Source organism: Pelobates fuscus, chromosome 10, assembly GCF_036172605.1.
Source record: "Pelobates fuscus isolate aPelFus1 chromosome 10, aPelFus1.pri, whole genome shotgun sequence".
NCBI lineage: Eukaryota > Metazoa > Chordata > Amphibia > Anura > Pelobatidae > Pelobates > Pelobates fuscus.
In genome coordinates, this window is record NC_086326.1 from 83,558,493 (window position 1) to 83,580,557 (window position 22,065).

Below are 22,065 nucleotides of genomic sequence, written 5' to 3' on the forward strand. Positions count from 1 at the left end.
TTTTAAACTGTATTAGCCAACCATTTTACTACTAAGTGATTTTTATTATTTAAAATATTTATGTACTACTGTAACATTTAAAATGCACACCCATCACGTAAGCATATGAAATAAAATAGCAATTTCATGTATAAAATGCTGTTTGGAGTTGGCTTTAAAAAAAATTTATAAATACAATCTTATCCATAATTGATATTTTACTTTTTTCCTATTTAACATTTCATCCTGTGCCCCTCATTTCTTTCACAGTGACCCAATTCCATGGAAACTATGAAGGTCTGATGTGTCTGAGTGAAAACAAGTTAATTTGGTCTTAATGCCATTTTAAGATACAGTAAAGGGACACTCCGCTACCTAAATAAATAAAACCCTATAAACATTAATGAAGCATGTGTTTATTCAGCTTATATCTAAAACCAAGGCAGATGCTCTAGGCAATTGTCTGCCTCTTGACTTCAGCTTTACTGAGCTAATCAACCAGGACATTATAGAACTGGCTGTTTTATTGACAGCCAGAAGGGTGTAACAAAGTTAATTTCTAAAAGTGCCACTTTCTACTGAAACCTGCACTAATTGAAAAAGAAAAAAGAAAAATACATTACACACTCTTCACACAAGCTAGACTGCTTTAGGAGTCTAAAGTGTTCTTTTAAATGGTCTCTACAGAAAACAAATTTTCCAGAAATGTTCTAGAGTTAACATGCCCCTGTCACGGCGCCGGCTAAATTCGCTCCTGAGAGGGTTCTCGGGCGCATCTCATTGTGGCAGCATTCCAATTTCCATGTGGGTACGCCGCTGGTTCACACTCTCCTGACTCCTGCAGCGTCCACCAGTCTCACTCCGCGCAGAGTCTCAGTCCCAACGGTGCTCCTCAAGCTACTCCCTTCACACAGCGGTCAGGTCTGATATCATTAGAGATGTCGGCCGCTGCAAGTCAGAGCCTTTTTCCAAGTTAACCCCTAGGTCCCTGACCATTGGGAACGTGTGTGTGACGTCACATACACACGTTCCAATGTCACATGCTACCCGGCAGTCAATCCTAGAGTACCTTAGGCTATTTAAACCTTTTTTGTATCTGGTCGTTCTCCCGAGGGTTTTCTTTATTTTTACTTACGTTCTGCATGTTAGGCATATTAGCGTATCCTGACAGAAAAGAAAAACTTTATTTTAGGAGGTTTTTCAAGGGGCTACCATTTGAAATGATTGGGAGGTGCACACCAAACAAACTCACAATAGAGAATTACAACTTTTGTGATTTATGGTTGTAATAACATCTCCATTATTTATTTATAACGTTTATGCCTTCAACATGCAACCACCCTTTCTCATCATTACAAAGCTTCCAAGCTGTGCATCATTTTGAACGTATATGGTTGCATGTGAAAATGTTGGCTTTTCATTGGCTCAAATCCACTCTCAACCAGCATGCTTTACATAACTGGTTGGCATCATAAGAAAATACAGTACCTTGCATACCTGCGGGACCAAAATCTTGCCTGGTGAGAAACACTGCATGGTCATGATGTTCGGCATGATCTGGATCTGAACGCTGCTGGGAATGAGCCCAGCGGCACACTTGTTCAAGGCTCCTTGATGGGTTCCCACGTTCAATCAAACTGATTGACTAAAATAGAAACAAAACATGTCTTTATGTTATATATAATACATCAGGTAAAATTTCTAAAACTAGTACCTAGTGTTTTATGCCAGAGTGCATGAATGAGAAAAACAATGTTTGTTTGAATGTACCTACTTGACCCTCTTTGATCTAGTTCTGGGAATTATATCATGAAAGTGACCAATAATTAAACTGTTGCTATGGTGAATGGTGCTTGGCCCTTTGGGCCACATGCTTTGTTAACACTATCTTTACGATCTTTCTCACTTCCTCTTTCAGGTGAAGTACCTTCCGCTCAACGTTTAAAATCTACTCTTACACACTTTACTAAAGAGATTAAAAAGCCTCCTCTTTGCAACCTAATAACCTTTCATTTTTAGTGGCATCCATCAGCTAAAGATACTTAGATTTAACTTCCTACCCCGGATCTCTTGGATCATGTCACAAATTATCTTGTTTCTTTTCCTCTAACTGGATGTTGTTTCACTTATCAGAAGAGTCATTATTTAAGTAATGTCTGATTTTTATTCACTCCAAACCACGCTGAGTATATCTTAGAAATAAAGCTCAGAAGTACCACTTTCAGAAAACCTGTTTGTCAAGAACTCAATATCTCATTTTCGACTACTGCAACTTGCTTTTCATCATGCTTACACAAATTCTGACCTCTTTAAAGTGTGTAAGTGTAACCAATGATACTTGCGGGTCTGTCACTGTTACTTCCAGTCGTCTCACACATCATTTTCCAGTTTAAACATTGACTTCTTTATTCTATAGACTTTAATTTAAAATTCTGGTCCTCGCCTATAAATTACTCTACGGGTTACATATTGCCACTAAAGCAAGTTTAATGAATCTCTATTAATCTCCCTCTCTGTCCCCAATATTAACACCTTTGAATGACCTCCGTATGTTCTCAATATGTTACTAGTATAGAGACGGAGTGAAAATATTTAGAACCTAATTGCAAATGTATCTTTACTTTACATTTGTATTTTCCCTTATGTGTCCATTTGGCACTTGTGGGATGATTTCTTGGAAATGAATTCATTATTGACCCTTTAAATTAGGGATTGGGTCAGATTTCTTTGTTTTAGGGTTCAAGCAGAAAGTAGTCAGAAACTTTTCAGACGAAAAATAAGCACTTTGAATTTAATACAATTAAAATCATGAGCTGATTTGAAAGTTTCATCACAGTTATGTATTTCAGGGGAAAATTATAGTATACGCTTACTTCTGGACAGAAGAGCAGAGAAGACATTTAATATTTAAATTTGATAGCATAAATGTGTGTCACGGTTTAATGGGCTACTTCAAGGGAAATGTTTATGTTTCTCACATTGGTAATGAAGCAAAGGGCGCCTTTGTCCAATATTTATTAAATCTTCTACTTACAATTGCAGCAATCTGCAGACATCTTTAGCAAAAATTAAACCCCCTCCTTTCTACAATGACATTACCAGGGGCTATGCTCTACCTGGCTATACAAATTAGCATATGGCATGTGCTATTCTATTTAAGTCCTAACTATCTTTACCAATACTGTCTATTAACATGCAAAGAGGTAGACTAGTGTAGAACACAGAACTAAATAAACCATAAACTCTTGCTGTAAACACCAATGTAGAGTCATATGGAATTTAGTACCTAATATGTTTCAAGGACCCTTCTTAATTTTGGTTGGGATTGCCATCAGACAAGTACAATAGCTTACTATCCAGAATTTTTATTTATAAGCATTTTAAGCATTATAAGCATTTTTGTACTTGCAATGTAACCTAAGGTTATGTGTACTACAGCAACTGAACTGCCCATCCCTGTTCTTTGGAGAGGGCTAGTCCCTTAAATTTAGATATATTATTTGATCCACTTACAAGGAATGCAACCCAAGTTAAACTGGGTGTAAAATGGAAAAAGGATCAGCCTGTAACATTTTTTTAAAAAATGGACCTGTAACCTTTCCATCTGGTAAGGCTACACGGACATGTTGTTACTTGCACTATTTCAGAAACCACTTTTGAGAAAAGGAAAATCAATATTTACATTATTATTAAACATGCAAAATTAGCATTGCCGGTTCATTAGTTAATTGACTGAATAATCAATTACTGAAATACATGGAACTTTAGCACTCCTACTAAATGTAGTCCCATGGATTCCATGAATATAAATGACTGCAAGTATGTAATGACTATGTAAGTATTCACCTAACACATTCACATGTTCAGAAAGATCAGTTCTTCTTGATGTGTTCGTTACCTGTCTGTATCCCACCATAATCATTCGCACTAAGACTATGTTGATATGGACTCCAAGGGATTCATCATGGTAAATTTCGTCTACCTGAAACAAGAACACAAATTGGATAACACTTCAAATAATACGCACATGATAGCATAGACTTTGGAAACATTATTTACCATTTACGTAGAAAAGATACAATTTATCCAGGAGCTTTTACAATAAAAAGAAGAGAATGCCTTATAGTTACACAATAAAATTCTAATTTCTAAAAATGAGGAAATTCTTAAAATGCAAATGTGTGTACTCAGGCAGACAAAGTTATACTCAGTATAAAATCACAGCATTATGTTTCATAGCAGCAAATAGTCCAAGTATAAATATATAAGTCCCAAATTGGATGAATAATATATACCAGTCTTTTAGAGTGTGTATCATAAACCACCTTTGATCTGCTGGATGAAATAGCAAGATCAACTGGGGTATTTATGAATTTATATACTTTCAATACAAGAAAGATCGAGTGCAAAAGTAGAAAATTAGTGATAATTCAAAAAAATAGATCCAAAATGTCAGTAAATAAACCAAAACATACTCTGTCTTGTTCCCTCTTATTTTCTGATAGCCATTACTTTTGTCTTTCAGTTTTGTTTAATTATTTACCATTTGTCTCAATTTTCTCTTTGTGTCCACTATTTGGACAGTTTGGGGAGTCCAATTACACCACAGGAAAGGCCATACAGAAATCTAATGTGGCAGCTAGCTCCCCTCATGGACTGTCTTCTATGATATAAAGGTTCGGTCCATCCTGAGATCACTAGCTATAGGTCATACAGCACTGGCTATAGGACATACACCGAACAACTGCCTGAAAACAAAACCATGACTTAACTTTACCAAATCAGACAAATAACCTAGTAAAGGGCCTGGTGTGAGGAGCTTATAATGAAAGAAAATACATATAAGGAAAAACTGCACCTACTGCTAAAGTAAAGAAAAAAAAATACAGCATGGATAAAAATAACATTTATACATCTGAAAAATGTAATTATGTAAAAATAAATACACACACGCACAAACACAGGTCTGTACGCAACTAAGCATTCGTCATATTAAAGATATATTGGGTCACCTACAACAGACCCAATATTCCAGAGACATGTGAAAGGTGATAATTTATATTTAATAAATAAGGATCAAGAGGTAACATTTTATATAACAACCTGTTAAGCTGACAGAGAAAGAGTTGAGAAGCACTGTTTTTTTGTTTTTGTTTTGCTTTTTAACATTAAAGTAATAAAATGAGAGAAGACATCTAGCGATGTGGAATCCCCCTTCCTTCTGGATTTTGGGATCACATATCCCCATGACTCTGTCTTTTCATGGCAAGAACATAGTTCTAATTGTACTCTTGTTGGATGAGGGATAAAGCTGCCTCGGAAGATGTTAACGTTAAATAAAAGAAGCATATATCCTAGGTTGGACTGTTTGAAGAGTCTCCATAGATACATAAATATACAAAACCTACAGGTCCCCCTCCTCTTCTACAACCTATTTTAACAGACCTCTGTTAACTTTCTATAACCTCACTTCTCATGCTAACGCACAAGAAGTGAGACAGAATATCTAAGCAAAGCAAAACACCATCTAATGCCAATAACTGTAAAGAAATAAATATTATGATGGGTGAAAAAAAGAACCCTGTAAATTCATTGCATTTCAATATTAATTTGTACACAAACATCATTATTGTTTGGAATTGCTAAGCAAATAAATATTGATCTACACTAAGCATATGCATACATTGATTTGGTTTTATGTCTCCATCAAAACTTTCCTTACAATTTACACATTTGTGCCATCAATGGTATAATTTGATTTAGCAGAATATAGTTTCTTATGCTTTTGTTTGTGTTTAAACTATAAAGCGAAATCCTAGACAGTATTACAGAAAGAGAGGTTCTCCTACCCCTCCCCCCCTTTACCCCCCAATCCCAATGGAACAAATAGAGATAAATAAATAACTGGACTACGGCTGGATGTTTCTTTCTTCATCTTGATTCGCCATGCCTATGTTTCTAGCCTGAGACACTTTCTCTGCAAAAGATGGGTCTCAAGCTAGAGTGGTCTGGATCAGCTTGTTTTGTTTTTTAATTTTCATGACATTTTTCTACTGTAGTGATGAACGTCCACCAGTTTTAAAACAGTTAACTTTCTTTTAGATAAAATGGATGCTGTGCAGAGATTGTCATCCCATACTTCTGGTTAGAAGGAAATATACTAAAGGTTGCTTGATGCGAACGTGTAACATGCTATCAAAGCTATACAGCAGGAGATTTATCAACGTGTTCTATCCTGAAAAGTGGTTCAAAAATGTGAGAAGACACCAATGGAATGTGCTTGCTGGTTCTACTAGTTTCCCTGGTGATTTAGACCACTTTGTAGAACAGACCATTCTGATAAATCTCCCCCAAACAATATTCACTTGCAGATATGTACTTGATTACTTATGAGCACTCACAATGACTTGTGAAGCAGATATGCACTCTATAAATGAGCAAATAATGAGGATTTCCTAGTATTGTGTTATTTGACGTTTGCGATACCTTTTGACTGTTTGGATTGGATTTGGAGATTGAATATTATTACTTGAGAACTATACATGAGGATTCTGTTCCCTGCTAGAGTCTACATGATCATGCAAAAATACTTTAACCAAGAGCGAAATCTACTTCTATAATTCCAAACTCTATAACCACACATGAGAAGGATTTGGGAATTGTTATAGACAATAAATTAGGTAGCAATATGCAATGTCAATCTGCCGTTGCTAAGGCCAGTAAGGGTTTGTCATGTATAAATAGGGGCATACATTCTCGAGATGAAAATATAATTTTGCCTCTTTATAAATCGCTGGTAAGACCACACCTTGAATATGCTGTGCAATTTTGGGCACCTGTTCTAAAGAAAGATATCATGGCACTAGAAAAAGTGCAGAGACGAGCTACAAAATTGATAAAAGGAATGGAGCATTTTAGTTATGAAGAAAGGTTAAAAAATGTAAATCTCTTTAGTTTGGAAAAACGGCGCCTGAGAGGGGATATGATAACATTATACAAATATATTCGGGGCCAGTACAAACCATTATCTGGAAATCTATTCATAAACACGGCTATACATAGGACACGAGGTCACACATTTAGGCTTGAAGAAAGGAGATTTCATCTAAGGCAAAGGAAAGTTTTTTTTACAGTAAGAGCAATAAGGATATGGAATTATTTGCCTGAAGAGGTGGTTTTGTCAGAGTCTATACAGATGTTTAAACTGCAATTGGATAAATACTTGCAAAAACATAACATACAGGGATATAATTTCTAATTAGTGGGGTAATAGCTGCTTGATCCCAGGAGACATCTGACTGCTATTTTGGGGTCAAGAAGGAATTCTTTCCTAGTTTGTTGCAAAATTGGAAGCGCTTCAGACTGGGTTTTTTGCCTTCTTTTGGATAAACAGCAAAAGCATATGTGAGGAAGGCTGAACTTGATGGACGCAAGTCTCTTTTCAGCTATGTAACTATGTAACTATGTATATAGTAACAAAGCATATATTTAAATAACTTAGAAAACAACTTAGAACCATTCTTGACTCAAAATAATCTCCATATCTATCTATTTATAAGTGGATGTATAGGTCAACCTACAATGATTCTATTTGACACAAAATAACAAACATTATCTGTTTTTAATAACACATTTCTCTGAAGCTGGACTCATAACACTTAACTATTTAAGTTTACACATTACAAGGAAATGACAGTAAATAAAGAGTTCTGTAATGTTGGTGTAGCAAAAGTGAAATATGGGGCCCCAAACCCAGGTAGTGAGATCCAGAGGACTGTTGCAGAGGAGTTTAACTTGTGTATCTAAGAGGTAGAATTGGGTCATATGATTATGAGATTCTTTCGAGCTGCTGGAAGCCTGGTTATGTGGAGTTTTGTATGACAGCAGGCCCAGCTTGAAATATAGTCTGCAGCATTAAATGATTCAGAGAGATAAAAAGTAATTTGACTGAGTAGTTTCCCACTTTCTCTAGCAACCGGAAGATGTTAAACACAAAGATCAAAGATATTTCTGAGTCCTTTTTCTAAAATCAGACTGTACCAGGTCATAGATAGCATACATCATTTGTAGATGGGTTCCAAAATTAATTGCGACTTCGTTCTCAGTGACCTTTCCTAGGAAAGAAAGGTTTGGCATGGACTACTAATGCACCATGTAATCTGGAACCAATGAAGTGGCCTAGTAATTGCTTCTTTCCTGGGAACATTCCCAGGAGTAGACCTCTTTTGTCAACACATTCATCAAGGAGACACGTTAGTTCTGGATCTAAGACACAGCTAATGGAATGCATCTGTTAAACAGTCTTCACAAGGTCTTCTACTTTCATGTTAGCAAAGTAAGATAAAAAAAAAACACAGTATGCTCATTCACATGACTTGGTTCTTATAAAGATATCATAGGTAAAACACTTGCAGCAAACATTACATATATGCTACTACCTTAGACTGCAGACTGACTTGCATGCCTTCTCATCAAGCCTGTGTTGTGTTTCATTATTGCCAAAAACAAAAACAGAATTCTAACGAAAAGTAGGTTTTCTACCACTCACCTATATGTGGAAGAAAGCCACCACCACCCTTCCTGATATCATTTAACACATTTGAAATATGTTGTTAATAACCAAGCTGCAATTTCACTCATGCCACTGTCCAATAAGCCAAGTTTTGTCTGAGCCATATACGGAGCCCTGTTCACCATTTTGTAAAGCAGGCTCTCCAGGAGAGGAGAGAGATGTTTGTCATAGTTATGCAAGTATATGTAACTCAGGGAAAAAATACAAATCCTGCCTTTTTTTGCTATGTCCAGTAGTTATAAGCAATTCCCTGCACCATGACTTTTATAACAATGCAACACTGTTATAATGCTTGGAGTGACCCATAGCCAGTCCAAAATATTATGATTTCTGCAGTTTTTTGACCATGTATCTAGTCAAATACATGTATTTAAAGTGGCATTGTCACCCCCCTCCTGAAAAATTTGTAATTCATAAAGATCGAAGTGGGTGTTCGAAGTGGGTGATCGAAGTGGGTGTAGCTACCGCTGTCTAGAATTGTCGGGGAATTGGCTCTGTCTATGGAGAATCTTAGACCTCAATGACGTACTCTCGCACAGTCAGTTCAGGTAAGATGAAGTAAAACTCACTTTTAACCCCTCTGGTCACCGAGCCCCTGGCGGCAATGTTGCCGTCAGGGATCTTTGTGAATTCTGCAAAGTCCCCAGACAGTGACAGTGACGCTTTAATTCAGTATAGGTCAGTGTCCGGCCCTAGCATGTGGCTCAAGTACAGTTTCTTTTTTTTTGCTAAGTTCAGTAAAGACCATACTAGATGACAGTTGGGATCGGGACAGGGGTGGGCATCACTAGTGGTGCAACTTGAGTCATGAAAACCAGACACGTGACCCACTATGTCAGTGTATGCTGTTGAATACTCTCTACATTGTCAATAGCAAATAACAGGGAGCAATATCGGGACAGGATACTAAAAAAGTATCTATCCTTCCACAAGCTGGACAGTTGGAAGACCTGAAAGACCGATTTCCAGTTTAAGTACTATTATCTTTTCAAGGGTACATGTAATTTCTTTTTTAGTAACAAAAAATAAAACAATAAAAAAAATAAAAAAAAAATAAAACATTTAACAACAAAAAATGTAAATCCAACATTGTTTGCTTCTATTTCTGTAATATCTGAGATACCTGGAAGATGACTGTAGGTTTGTATTTCTTCCTCTTGGGAGTGGAATATTGAGTGGAATTTAAGGTATCAAGCATACAAAAAAAGTTCAAACCACAAATTTATACATGAAACCCCATAAATTGCCTTTTTAACCCCTTAAGGACCAAACTTCTGGAATAAAAAGGGAATCAAGACATGTCACACATGTTATGTGTCCTTAAGGGGTTAAACCTTGCCAAGTTACTCAAAAATACATTTTGATTATTATATAAAAAAAATGTATTTTTAAGGTTTTTAACTACTGTCTTATTTTACATAGCTCATTAACAACTGTCATCTAGAATGTCTAATGCCAACAGTTGAATGTATGAGACCAGTAGCCAACATAAATAGTCAATATGTCATCTGAACAGACCTACCACTTTTACATTTCTCTACTCTCTCTCATCTAAGTGGGAGAAACATTTGTAGACACCCCCTGCAAGAACTTCCATCCTAAGTGAGAAAGTGAAATAAAACAAGTTCTCCGACTTGATGAGAAAAACACCTGCAGGTTACAGCTTCCCAAAGGGAATATCGGATATAAACAATAATAAAATGTTCTTATTCCAGCTCGGAGCACAACAGTGTCAGGTTATGGCTTTCAATGGCAACAGAGTAACTGCTAGAAAAAGTAGATCAGAGTTTGTGCTAGCACAATAAACACACCATCTTCCACGAACCAGTCATTCCTAAAAAGAAAATACTGGCAATGGTTTGGTTATTGACAGGGTCAGCTGTTAGGAAGCTTGACACAGTTCTGACCTGAGAGACCGGCGTCTTTGGTACCCTTAAATAGTGAAATAACATTTAATTTTTAAAATGGACAATGGAAACAGTTTTCAGAGTGCAAAGATTTAGAAAAGGACTAAAAAGATGTTATAAAAGGCACAGTGCAAAAATAAAAAGTAATGTAAAGGTTGATTGATCTCAGTGTTCAATGAATAATACAATTACCATATATACTCGAGTATAAGCCGACCCGAAAAAAACTGGGAAAACTTATTGACTCGAGTATAAGACTAGGGTGGGAAATGCAGCAGCTACTGGTAAATTTCTAAATAAAATTAGATCCTAAAAAAATTATATTAATTGAATATTTATTTAGAGTGTGTGTATATAATGAATGCAGTGTGTGTGTATATGAATCCAGTGTGTGTGTATATGAGTGCAGTGTGTGTGTGTATGAATGCAGTGTGTGTGTGTATGAGTGCAGTGTGTGTGTGTATGAGTGCAGTGCGTGGGTATGAGTGCAGTGCGTGGGTATGAGTGCAGTGTGTGTGTGTATGAGTGCAGTGTGTGTGTGTATGAGTGCAGTGTGTGTGTATGAGTGCAGTGTGTGGGTATGAGTGTGTGTGTGTATGAGTGCAGTGTGTGTATATGAATGCAGTGTGAGTGTGTGTGTTGCAGAGCCTTGGTGGTGGGTGGGCATTTTTATTATTATTTTTTTTTAATTATTTTATTATTTTTTTTTATTATTATTATTAAAATATTATTTTATTTTTATTATTATTTAAATGTTTATTTGTTTTTTTTCCTCCCCCTCCCTGCTTGATGCATGGCAGGGAGGGGGGCTCTCACTCCCGGGTGGTCCAGTGGATGGGTACTGTGTAGGAGGGGGGCTGGCAGAGTTCTTACTTACCTCTCCTGCAGCTCCTGTCAGCTCCCTCCTCCTCTGTGCCGGTCTGGTCAGCACCTCTGTCAGCTCACACTGTAAGTCTCGCGAGAGCCGCACTATGACCCCGCGGCTCTCGCAAGACTTACACTGGGAGCTGACAGAGGAGCTGCAGGAAAGGTAAGTAAGAGCTCTCTGCAGCCCCAAACAGCCCCTTGTCTGTATTAAGGCAATGTAAATTGCCATAATACAGACAATTGACTCGAGTATAAGCCGAGTTGGGGTTTTTCAGCACAAAAAATGTGCTGAAAAACTCGGCTTATACTCGAGTATATGCGGTATCTTTCATTCAGACTCCTACTAATCATCCCTTGATGGTAATCTTAAACCAGCCTCCACAAATCAAAATAATTACTCTCTAGGCACTCAACATGTCATATATTAATTCACTTAGAAATGAGAAAAGAGTTAAACAGCCAAATAAGATATGGTGAGCGAAAAAGTAACAACATACAACACATTAGGAGGTGTGTGTTGGGGTCTTTTTGGTCTATAAGCAATATTTTCCCATAATCCCTAAATGAGTATCCATAGTGTCAGTATCTTGTTTGGAATGAAATGTAGCACTAGAAAAAAATTAATGCCAGCCCTATCCACTGTCACCGATATAATATTTTATTTCCCCTTATTATTCCATGATAAATTTTTCCCTTTTGTTTTCCTTGTTATTTTTTGCCAACAGCAGTTTGCGGCCTTTGATCTTATGCACTTTTTTCTAAGGGAATTGAAGGCGAACACTGTGATACACTATCCTATGCCTGTGGGCCTCATAAAGAGGAATTGTCGCTTCAGAGGGAAAGGAACATTTAAAAAACAAAATAAAAGTCAGCTATTTGTTATCAAAGTCAGCTATTTGTTTAAGAGCGCAGGTAACTTTTTTTTCTTTGGTTTTTACTACATGTATTTTGGCTGATATGTACTGTGGTCATTGCTGCCACCCAGGAGTAATGGGAGTTTGAGCGCAGGACTTGTTTCTTAGTATTTGTTATGCTACAAAACAAAACACAATAGAGTCAACTGTTCCTGGTAGAAGAAGAAACGTGCACAGACCCATAATTCCCTGGGCACTGGTCCTGTACACGTGTTTCCTGCCGTTCTAGTCTCACAGTAGCATGGACCAGTCCTGATACAGTGCTGTGTTTATGGCTTCAGGGCCCTGGTGCTGAATTTGTAGATGTGTCCAAAAAGAAAAGTCACATTTACATATCCGTTATTACAGTAGCTGTTGTGGACAACACGCGTGACATATAGCAAACCTTCTACTAGTCAGTATGGCTTGTTGATTGACCTTCCTGTGTGATCAAAATGTTACAAATTTGAATTCAATGCTTGGCACATCACAAAAAAAAAAAAAATAGCCACCATAAAGTAAAGGCTAAGCACTAAGCAGCAATTGAAAAGCTATTTAAAAAAAAACAAAAAACATTTCAATACGAAATTAATTTAGTGCCAATGTTGCGGCTGTGATCTAAAAAAATCTACTGAACATTTATATTGTTCCTGCTTTGCTCCTATTTCTAAGCCTGGATCTGGAGCCGCCGCTCAACATACAACTGAATAAAACATAGAAGATCCCTTGTAGCTCGTGTTAATATTTCTTGATGCGATGCTTGGCTTTCTTTTGATTTTTGTTGAAGAGATTAGCAAATTACATCCCAATCCAGTTCAGTCAAGGCACAGCTAGAGCACACATTGCAAATGGAGAATATGAAACGTTTTATTTCTCATTTTCTTTCTATGTGGACTGTCAGTTGAAAAAGACAGAGCTTATATCGCATGACAAAACTGTGTTAATTTTTATATTTAGATTTCTCACACCTCACAAATACTTATTAAAGACACATTCTACACACCATAACCACTTCATCTCATTCAAATGATTTAGTGCATAGGATTCTCCTGGCATTTTTGAAAAGTTTAACATTGAATGAGGGTCCCCAGTCACCAGCAGCCTGGCCCCTACTGGAAGTACTGTAAATCTAAAGTAGAGTTACTTTGTACCTCAGCCATACAAATTAGGCCGAGTGATAGATGACTCTCTCAGTCAATCACTGCTGCCCATATATGCTCTGGTTACTGTGGAAGCATTAGCCTGCACAACAGAGAGGAGTCGGGCTGTGGTTGCATGGGAATCCCCATTCAGTGTTTAACCTTTCTAGAATGGCTTAACACTAAATGCTGAGAAGGGACCTAGAGGCTTCAGGCACCATAACCTCTCCAATGAGAAGACAAAATGGTTATGGCACCTAGCGTATCTCTTAAAGTATAGGGGATCACTAAACAATATCATATATCCTGCAAAGTGACATTTCCACTTTAACCCCTTAAGGACACATGACATGTGTGACATGTCATGATTCCCTTTTATTCCAGAAGTTTGGTCCTTAAGGGGTTAAGGCTGCTGACTGCGGCACTCCAACGGTTACTCTGTAATTCTCATCATTACTTGCAAGCTACAATTTGAGGATTATGGTGACTTTAGCCCAAGGAAAGAAAATTAAATTATCCAGAAGCAGAATAGGAAACCCACAACTCTTCTCTCCTATTTCATCACATCTGTCAGGTTGAAGTGACACTTTCACAGTTTCAAAGAATCATGTGCCAAAAATAAGAAAAATAGGTCAGAATTGTTGCCCTTTTTCTTGTCACATGCAGAGTCCTACTTTCATCAAAGCAGTAATTTAATTGTAAAAAAAAAAACTCTTTTAGAACAGACACTAAACTCCATTTGTATGCATTATTATGGCATATGTAAGCAATGAACTTAAAATACATTTCAATAAAAAGATCCAACATGTTGATGATGTCATTTCAGAGGTGAGCAACGGTAGGGATGTTGCTAGGTGGAAAAACGTTCAGGGGCTTCAGCCAATGTTTTACCAAAGAGCACAGAGTTACAGAAACAAACTCTATTGGCCACAAATCCGGATTAACAATAAAGTCCCCCAAGGCAGCTGCCTATTGCCCAGTATTTATACTGGGCCCAAGGGCCATGAAGGTGCTTGGTCAAAGTCACTATTCCTTAGTGAGATAACCTGCCTAGGGCCCTCTGGGGTATTAATCCTTCTCTGGATGCCCACTATGAGCATTTCAGTGTTTGATTTATCAAAAGCTATTGGAAACAAACAATGATGCTAAAATAATGATCATCAACATTTTACTTTGGAAAGAATAATATAATAACTTTAGATTTTTAGCTTTGAGTTGTTCATTACTATGGGAGACATTAGGAGAGATGTATTTGGAAAAACTGGTTATTTTTTGGGTGCAAAGTGCTAAATGTGGAGAGATATTCTATTGATTTCTATGGTGATTACTAGACTTGTGCAAAAATGAGTTTGGAGCAGTTTGTCCGAATCTAAAATTCCTTTTAATCCATGCCCAAAGTAATCAATCCACTTGGGATTTACCTGTAGGGTCTTATTCATTGATTAATACTCCGAAGGTAAATCCCAGAGAGAAAGATTTGTTTGGGTGTGGATTTAAACGAAATTGATTCATATAAACCACTTCTAACTAATTTTTGCATGAGTCTAGTGATCACCGTAGAAAACAATAGAATGTTTTCATTATGATTACAGGCACTGCTCACTTACTGACCAAGTTCCGCTCCTACGACAAGGTTGTAAAACGTAAACCAAGGATGCCTCACATCAGCGCGATAACCAAGTCTTGCATGTGCTAGAGTGCAGGTCTATGTTTGGGGAATTTCCCCGAACATATACCAGCTCACTAGCTCCGGGTATGCCTTGAACATAGACCAGCTCACTAGCACAGGGAATCCTTGGAAACTAAATTCGGGGGAAGTTCCCTCAAATACAGACCATCTCTCTATCGCGGAATATCCTTCGAATTTAAGTTTGGGGCGAATTCCCGAGACTAAGATTCAGTGGATTTCCAGCGCTTGAGAGATATTCGCAAATCCGAGCAGTAAGTAAACAGGTAAGTTGTTAAGTGAGGACTACCTGTACTTCTTCTTTAGAATTCTACCACAGAACAGCACATGTTTTAGCCTTCCTAAATGTACCATAGGGACCTACCACTGTTGCAGTGAGCATCTCCTTATACAGTATATAGTATTTTAAAAATACTACTATACAACATCAGTAGCTTGCAAAGCAAAGTTTAGAAAAATATTGCTCACACAAAACCACTCTGAAAAATTGTGTTCCCACAACTGTGGAAAACCATTCAAATTATGCCAATAAACGCAGACAGCATTATCACGCGGTTTCAGATTACTAACCTATAATTTCCTAGGTTCCCAACACAATAGTACACTATTTTGTATGCGCAATAAAATATTTGTAAATTGTTTGAACTTTTTCCTAATTTTTTTAATGGTTCTAAATTTATAGCTGGTGGCATCAGACCTCATACAAAGCTCCATCGTAACTGTTACAGATTGAATGTGACGGCTGTGAAAATCCGACAGAGGGATTTTTCACACTTTAATCTGCTTAAGGTGTCAGGAACTGGTGGCACCTCTATATAAAAAAGGAATTGAAAAGAGAAAAAGACCCACAAGGCAGGACCAACAGGAACGTCCAAAGCCGGTAAGTAGGTGAGGATATGGTAACAGCACAGCTGAAATCTTTGTATACTATGCAAGCTGGATTTTCCAGTGTCTAGTTTAATGAATCAAATTGCCTGGAAAAGACAGACGAAAACCATTTTATATAACTACTAAATGAAGAAGAGCTTTATCCATTCTTCAGTGAACAAAAGACTAGCTTGCAGGGTGAATATATAATTTCATTAAAAATGTATTACAGTCTGTAAGACACACTATGGGACGCAAAGGCTACAGAGCACTTGGTGCCACAATTCACAACCAGTTAGAATAGTCAGTAATGTAGACATTATTGTACACTATACAGAGATTAACCTGTGGAAAGCCTAAGGTATCTGGGACACATTTATTCCACTTAAAGAGTCCCTCTTCTCACAATACATAAGCAGCGCTCTTCCAGGGTTACGAGAACCTGAAGCTTCAATCCATTGCCAAAAATGTTATCACAGAAAACAAAAACAAAAACAAAAAATACTTGGGATTATACCCTTTCATTCTGTTGATTACTATTACTGCCAAGTCCTCATATTGTGTTGAATACAGTTCCAACGGTATAATACAAGGATTAGTATGGCTACCACATTGATTTTGAACCTAGCAAGTATCTTGCCTGCTAGATGACAGTCTTTATGACTTTATATTGGTATCACCAGGTTACATGTAGCTCACAAAAACTTTGTCCACAAATATAACAGTTTTTATTATCATATTATCGTGTGATTAACTAAACTATTAAGGAATGATGAGGATTTTTTGCTAGGGAACCATTTGCCCAATCCAAAGCCCAATAAATGTAGCAGGAGCACCAAAAAGCCCCACTACTTTATCTACTAAACCTCAGCACAATGGTACGAGAAGATAACAAAGAAGATGCCATGCTCCTCCGTGCTATATGTAAGAAACACATACCCCAGCCCTCAATCAGAGATTTCATTGTGGTGCAAGGATATGGAGTAGCCTAAATTCCCACAAGAGTGCTCACAAAGTTGACCTCCTGCCTTTTAGAGGTTTTGTCCAATCCAAGTCTCATCATATACTGCCCAAGTTTTATATTCTAATTAATTCATATTTTACAATGCTGGTGGAAAAATTCCACTAAAACACTACAAATACAGCATAGGAAAGGCAGAGGAGAGACTTTTAAACTCACAGCCATGCGGTTTTTGCCTCTGGTAAAATAGTCAAATTCAGGAAAACGCAAAATAGTACACCTGTCTTTCACACTCATCCGTTATTAAAATTATTATTTGAGATAATACTACTGTCAATACACTGTCAGATGTTGTGTGTATATATATATATATATATATATATATATATATATATATATATATATATCAAAACAATTTATATAACGTCTTGTATATATATTGTTTTGGAATAACAGAATCAAACTTAATTCATTACATTTTAACCCGAGAATCTAATAATCTACAAAAAAAGAATGAACTTCATTCAATGGCATATGTGTACACTGCCTACTCCAGAGGCCTGTACTGGGATAGGTTCTGTTACAGCAGTAAAATATTAAGCTCAGTCATTCATGCTGCTTAGTGATTCCCTCTACACATTCTCCAAACGGTCGTTCATACAGGAATATGCACATATACAATTGGTAACTAAGGGAACATCGATGGAGACGTGATACACAGTTCTCTGTTCCCCATTAGTCCCTCTGGGTCCTAAATCTCTGGTAACAAATGTGCCCTGTTCCTAAGAGCAGTAACATAAAGCACTAGGAAATGAAGCAGACTGGTGTTTGTGTTATTTCAAAAGCAGAACCTAGACAGATTAGTGAGGAAATGATATAGCAGCTGTAAGGATAACTTTGCTTTGAGTCAAATTTTATGCCTATGTTTTAACACTTCAAGAAAGACAGAAAAAAAAAAACACAAAACAAAAACTATTTGCAAAGATTGGTCATTGTGATCATGTTCTACTTTACACAGTGTCTATTGATACGCCAGATAAAATTGTAGCTTAAAAAGTATGGAAATAGCCACCATCCTCACTATTGAAAATGCTTCTATAGAAATTCTCTGTGAGGTAACATTTTAAATGACGCAAATTAACAATTTTGCAGGATTTAGACAAAGTACATTGTTACTCAAATTATCAAAATTATCAAAACCTACAAAATCTTAATTTCAAGTACTGATGAATAACACAAAAGTAAAGGAGAATTGTCACTTCTCTGAAGTACACCACTGAATTAAACTCTAAAAATCACCTGTAACTTGTGTTAGGCTTTATTAAAGCAATGCTCAGTTTTCTTTTCAATTTATATTAAATATTTAGCAAATTGGCATCACAATCCAGTTCAGTCAAGGCACACACTGGAAATGTGGCGGAGAAATCAAAACACATCTTCTCAGCCTGCACATGAGAGAACTTCTTACAATGACAGCGAACAAGATGGAGGCACCCAGTTGCAGGATAAACAAGTGTCATTTTCCAGATTAAGTTTTATTTTCCACACCTCAGAAATACATGGGAAATCATTGGATTGGCTAAGAATTCTGATGATGTCACCAAAGATAAATACATACGTAAGGTGGAGCTTCTAAATAACTGTTTAGTAGATATCCTGAAAAATAAAATTATAAAACACTAGTACAATACAGTATTGTCAAGTATAACGTATATTAAAATGCAAGAGTGGTGTCACTCTTGGATTTTAATATACGTTATACTTGACAATACTGTATTGCACTAGTGTTTTATAATTTAATTTCTCAGGATATCTACTAAACAGTTATTTAGAAGCTCCACCTTAAGGTTATTAAGGGATAATATTCAAGATTTCCTTGAGAAGAACATGGTTATCAGCAAAAATCAGCACGGTTTTATAAAGCACAGGTCGTGACAAACTAACTTGATTGCATTCTACGAAGAAGTAAGTAGAAGTATAGATCAGGGTGTTGCAGTGGATGTGATCTATTTGGATTTTGCCAAGGCATTTGATACAGTTCCACACAGAAGATTAGTGTTCAAACTCACGGAACTAGATGAAAATGCTTGTTCTTGAGTAGAACATTGGCTTAAAAACAGAGTACAAAGAGTTGTCGTTAATGGTAAATTTTCAAGCTGGACAGAGGTGGCAAGTGGTGTCCCTCAGTGGTCTGTTCTGGAACCCCTTCTATTTAACATGTTTATAAATGATCTTGAAGACAGCATTGAAAGTCATGTTTCAGTGTTTGCAGATGACACAAAACTTTGTAAAATAATACAATGTGGGGGGCGGAGCCTGGCTTCCGGGCTGCATGGACGTGCTGCTACAGAGCTCCTGAACGCAATGGCACAATTTGGGGCAAAAACCCCAAAAAACGAGCACGTACAGCACCTGGAGGGTGATAGAAACGTGGGGGACACCCGGACAAAGCGAAGGATACCAGCCGTTAACCCACTGCCTACCGGGAACCGGCACCAGCAACTTGAGGCCTACTTGAGACCCTGTAGGGGAGAGGCGGCCGCTCTCCTCGCGGGTAACCCAGTGCATGGAACCCCCACGCTACTCACCTCCTACCCCCCCCCTTTGGACCGGCGGGGGTCATCTGGTCTGCAAAGTGTGTTCGGATCCACCAGCTATACGGGGAAGCGAAGCGGAGATAAAGCAAAGCCGGCACCCACACAGCTCCTCCAAGATGGCGACAGCCGACACGCTGACTGCAAATAATAAGCTACAGCTAAAGTTGATCCGACGAGACACAGCTCGGCGCCTGAACGCGATATTCAGCCGTTTCTGGGCACAACTCAACGACCGCATAAGAGCAGCACAAAGCACTCAGGAACCTGCACAGACGGCGGGTAAGAGAGGCAGCTGGCGGCAGGGGCAGGGAGGGGAACCCTCGGGCATAGCGACAGGCAACCCACACACTCCCATACCACAGAGCCCACCCGGGCTGAAGGCCAAAAGGGAGAAACCCCGGACGTATCCTCCACAAGCAAGGAGGCGTTATCGCTGCAAGCGGCCAAAGACCAGCAGGCCCTCCATTGCCCGCGAGAGGGGAAGCAACTCAAGCTCCAGTAGTCTTCGAGTTCGTGGCACCGAGATGCAGGCCTACAAAACAGCTTGGGGCTGGAAGGATGTCACCACACTGCGCACTGCCACCGCGGCCTTCAACATCACACCGACCACTACTCACTGTCCCACAAGAGAAGGCATCGGCTGATAGAGACTATCACTGAACCAATTGTATGGCGGCAGCCTGCAGAATCCCAATGGCGAACCCAAGGCGCCTTTACCACGCCACTTACCAAGCATATGGACTATACCGGGCAGCAGGACACTCTAGAGTCACTTGAGTATACCCCAGACAACAATGAACACTTATTATGGGACTCATCCAAGGCTAACTAGTTTCTTGAAAAAATATTATGTTTTGCACTGTCAGCTAGTCTCTCCCCAAATTGTCTACCGTGCTTTCTCCGCATGCCATTTATCAACTCCCCCTCTCATGCATTGTTAAAGGCATATTGCTAACTATCTTAATATTGTCTGAATGTGCCTTAATTTACTAATTAGCAACTGCGCGATCTCTGAGGCGTAGTCCATAGTCAATAAGGTGTGCATAGCTTGTTAGAGACTCCCCAATTTTTGAGGGGGACATACTAGCTCAGTCCTGTTCAATTCGTAGCCTGTAATTTTTGACCCTACATCGTTTATTGTATTAGCATGTTCCTGCTGTTTGAGTTAAAACCTATGCGACAGGGAAATCTTGCACCTGCTTCTTAATTTTATACAAAGCTTACATATTTTAAAAAGAGTGTGATACCAGCATGTAACCTTATCCTGTACCTATTATACTAAAAATGTGCACTGTCTAACAATTACCCTACTTGTTACCTATGCCAAGCAGCTCAAGGAATGCCGTTGGGGTACCTAGAGCCAGTTGTAATCTCTATATGCACTGCAAAAATAAAGAAATTAAAAAAAAAAAATACAATGTGAGCAAGATATTACTTTGCTGCAGAGGGATTTAGATAGACTGGAGGACTGGGCACTCAAATGGCAGGTGAAATTTAATGTTGAAAAATGCAAAGTTATGCACTTCGGCGTAAAGAATACACAAGCAACGTATACCCTTAATGGAAGCGAATTAGGGATAACAACACACGAAAAGGACTTGGGAATTGTTATAGACAACAAACTATGCAACAATGTGCAATGCCAATCAGCAGTGGCCAAGGCCAGTAGGGTATTGTCATGCATGAAAAAGGGCATTCATTCTCGGGACGAGAATATAATTTTGCCTCTTTATAAATCACTGGTAAGACCACACATTGAATATGCTGTGCAATTTTGGGCACCTGTTCTAAAGAAGGACATTATGGCACTAGAAAAAGTGCAGAGGCGGGCTACAAAATTAATAAAAGGAATGGAACATATCAGCTATGAAGAAAGGTTAACAAATTTAAACCTATTTAGTTTAGAAAAACGTCGCCTGAGAGGGGATATGATAACATTATACAAATATATTCGGGGCCAATACAAACCATTGTGTGGAAATGTATTCACAAACCGGACTTTACATAGGACACGGGGTCATGCGTTTAGACTAGAAGAAAGAAGATTTTGTCTAAGGCAAAGGAAAGGTTTTTTTACTGTTAGAACAATCAGGATGTGGAATTCTCTGCCTGAAGAAGTGGTTTTATCAGAGTCCATACAGATGTTCAAACAGCTACTAGATGCATACTTGCAAAAACAGAATATTCAAGGATATAATCTTTCAATGTAGGGTAATAACTGCTTGATCCAAGGATAAATCTGAATGCCATTCTGGGGTCAAGAAGGAATTGTTTTCCTAGCTTGTTGCAAAATTGGAAGTGCTTCAAACTGTTTTTTTTTTTTGCCTTCTTTTGGATCAACAGCAAAAAACATATGTGAGGAAGGCTGAACTTGATGGACGCAAGTCTCTTTTCAGCTATGTAACTATGTAACCTTACGTATGTATTTATATTGTTCCTTTTCTAAAGTGGTGTAGGGGGTACCACTTTAAGGTGTGAGGAGCTTTTCACTTACTCCTCTCCACATTGTACATTTATTTGTTATTACTGATGTCACCAAAGAGGCGTATTGAATCAGGGCCAGCGTGGCTTTAACACTATAGGGTCAGGAATGCAT

General features: G+C 38.0%; 1 protein-coding gene across 2 annotated transcripts in view; it reads right to left on the bottom strand.

Moving 5' to 3' along the window:
* Nucleotides 1-22,065, bottom strand: part of ADAMTS14 (ADAM metallopeptidase with thrombospondin type 1 motif 14) — a 223,474-nt gene that overhangs the window by 139,873 nt on the left and 61,536 nt on the right. Inside the window, exons 5-6 of one of the 2 annotated variants that reach the window (XM_063434909.1) lie at nt 3,878-3,961; nt 1,477-1,624 (exon numbers count right to left, since the gene is read on the bottom strand). In XM_063434909.1, the coding sequence (XP_063290979.1) occupies nt 1,477-1,624; nt 3,878-3,961 (232 nt within the window). Of the gene's footprint in view, nt 1-1,467; nt 1,625-3,877; nt 3,962-22,065 lie in introns of both variants that reach the window. The other variant, XM_063434908.1, reaches the window with a different exon arrangement.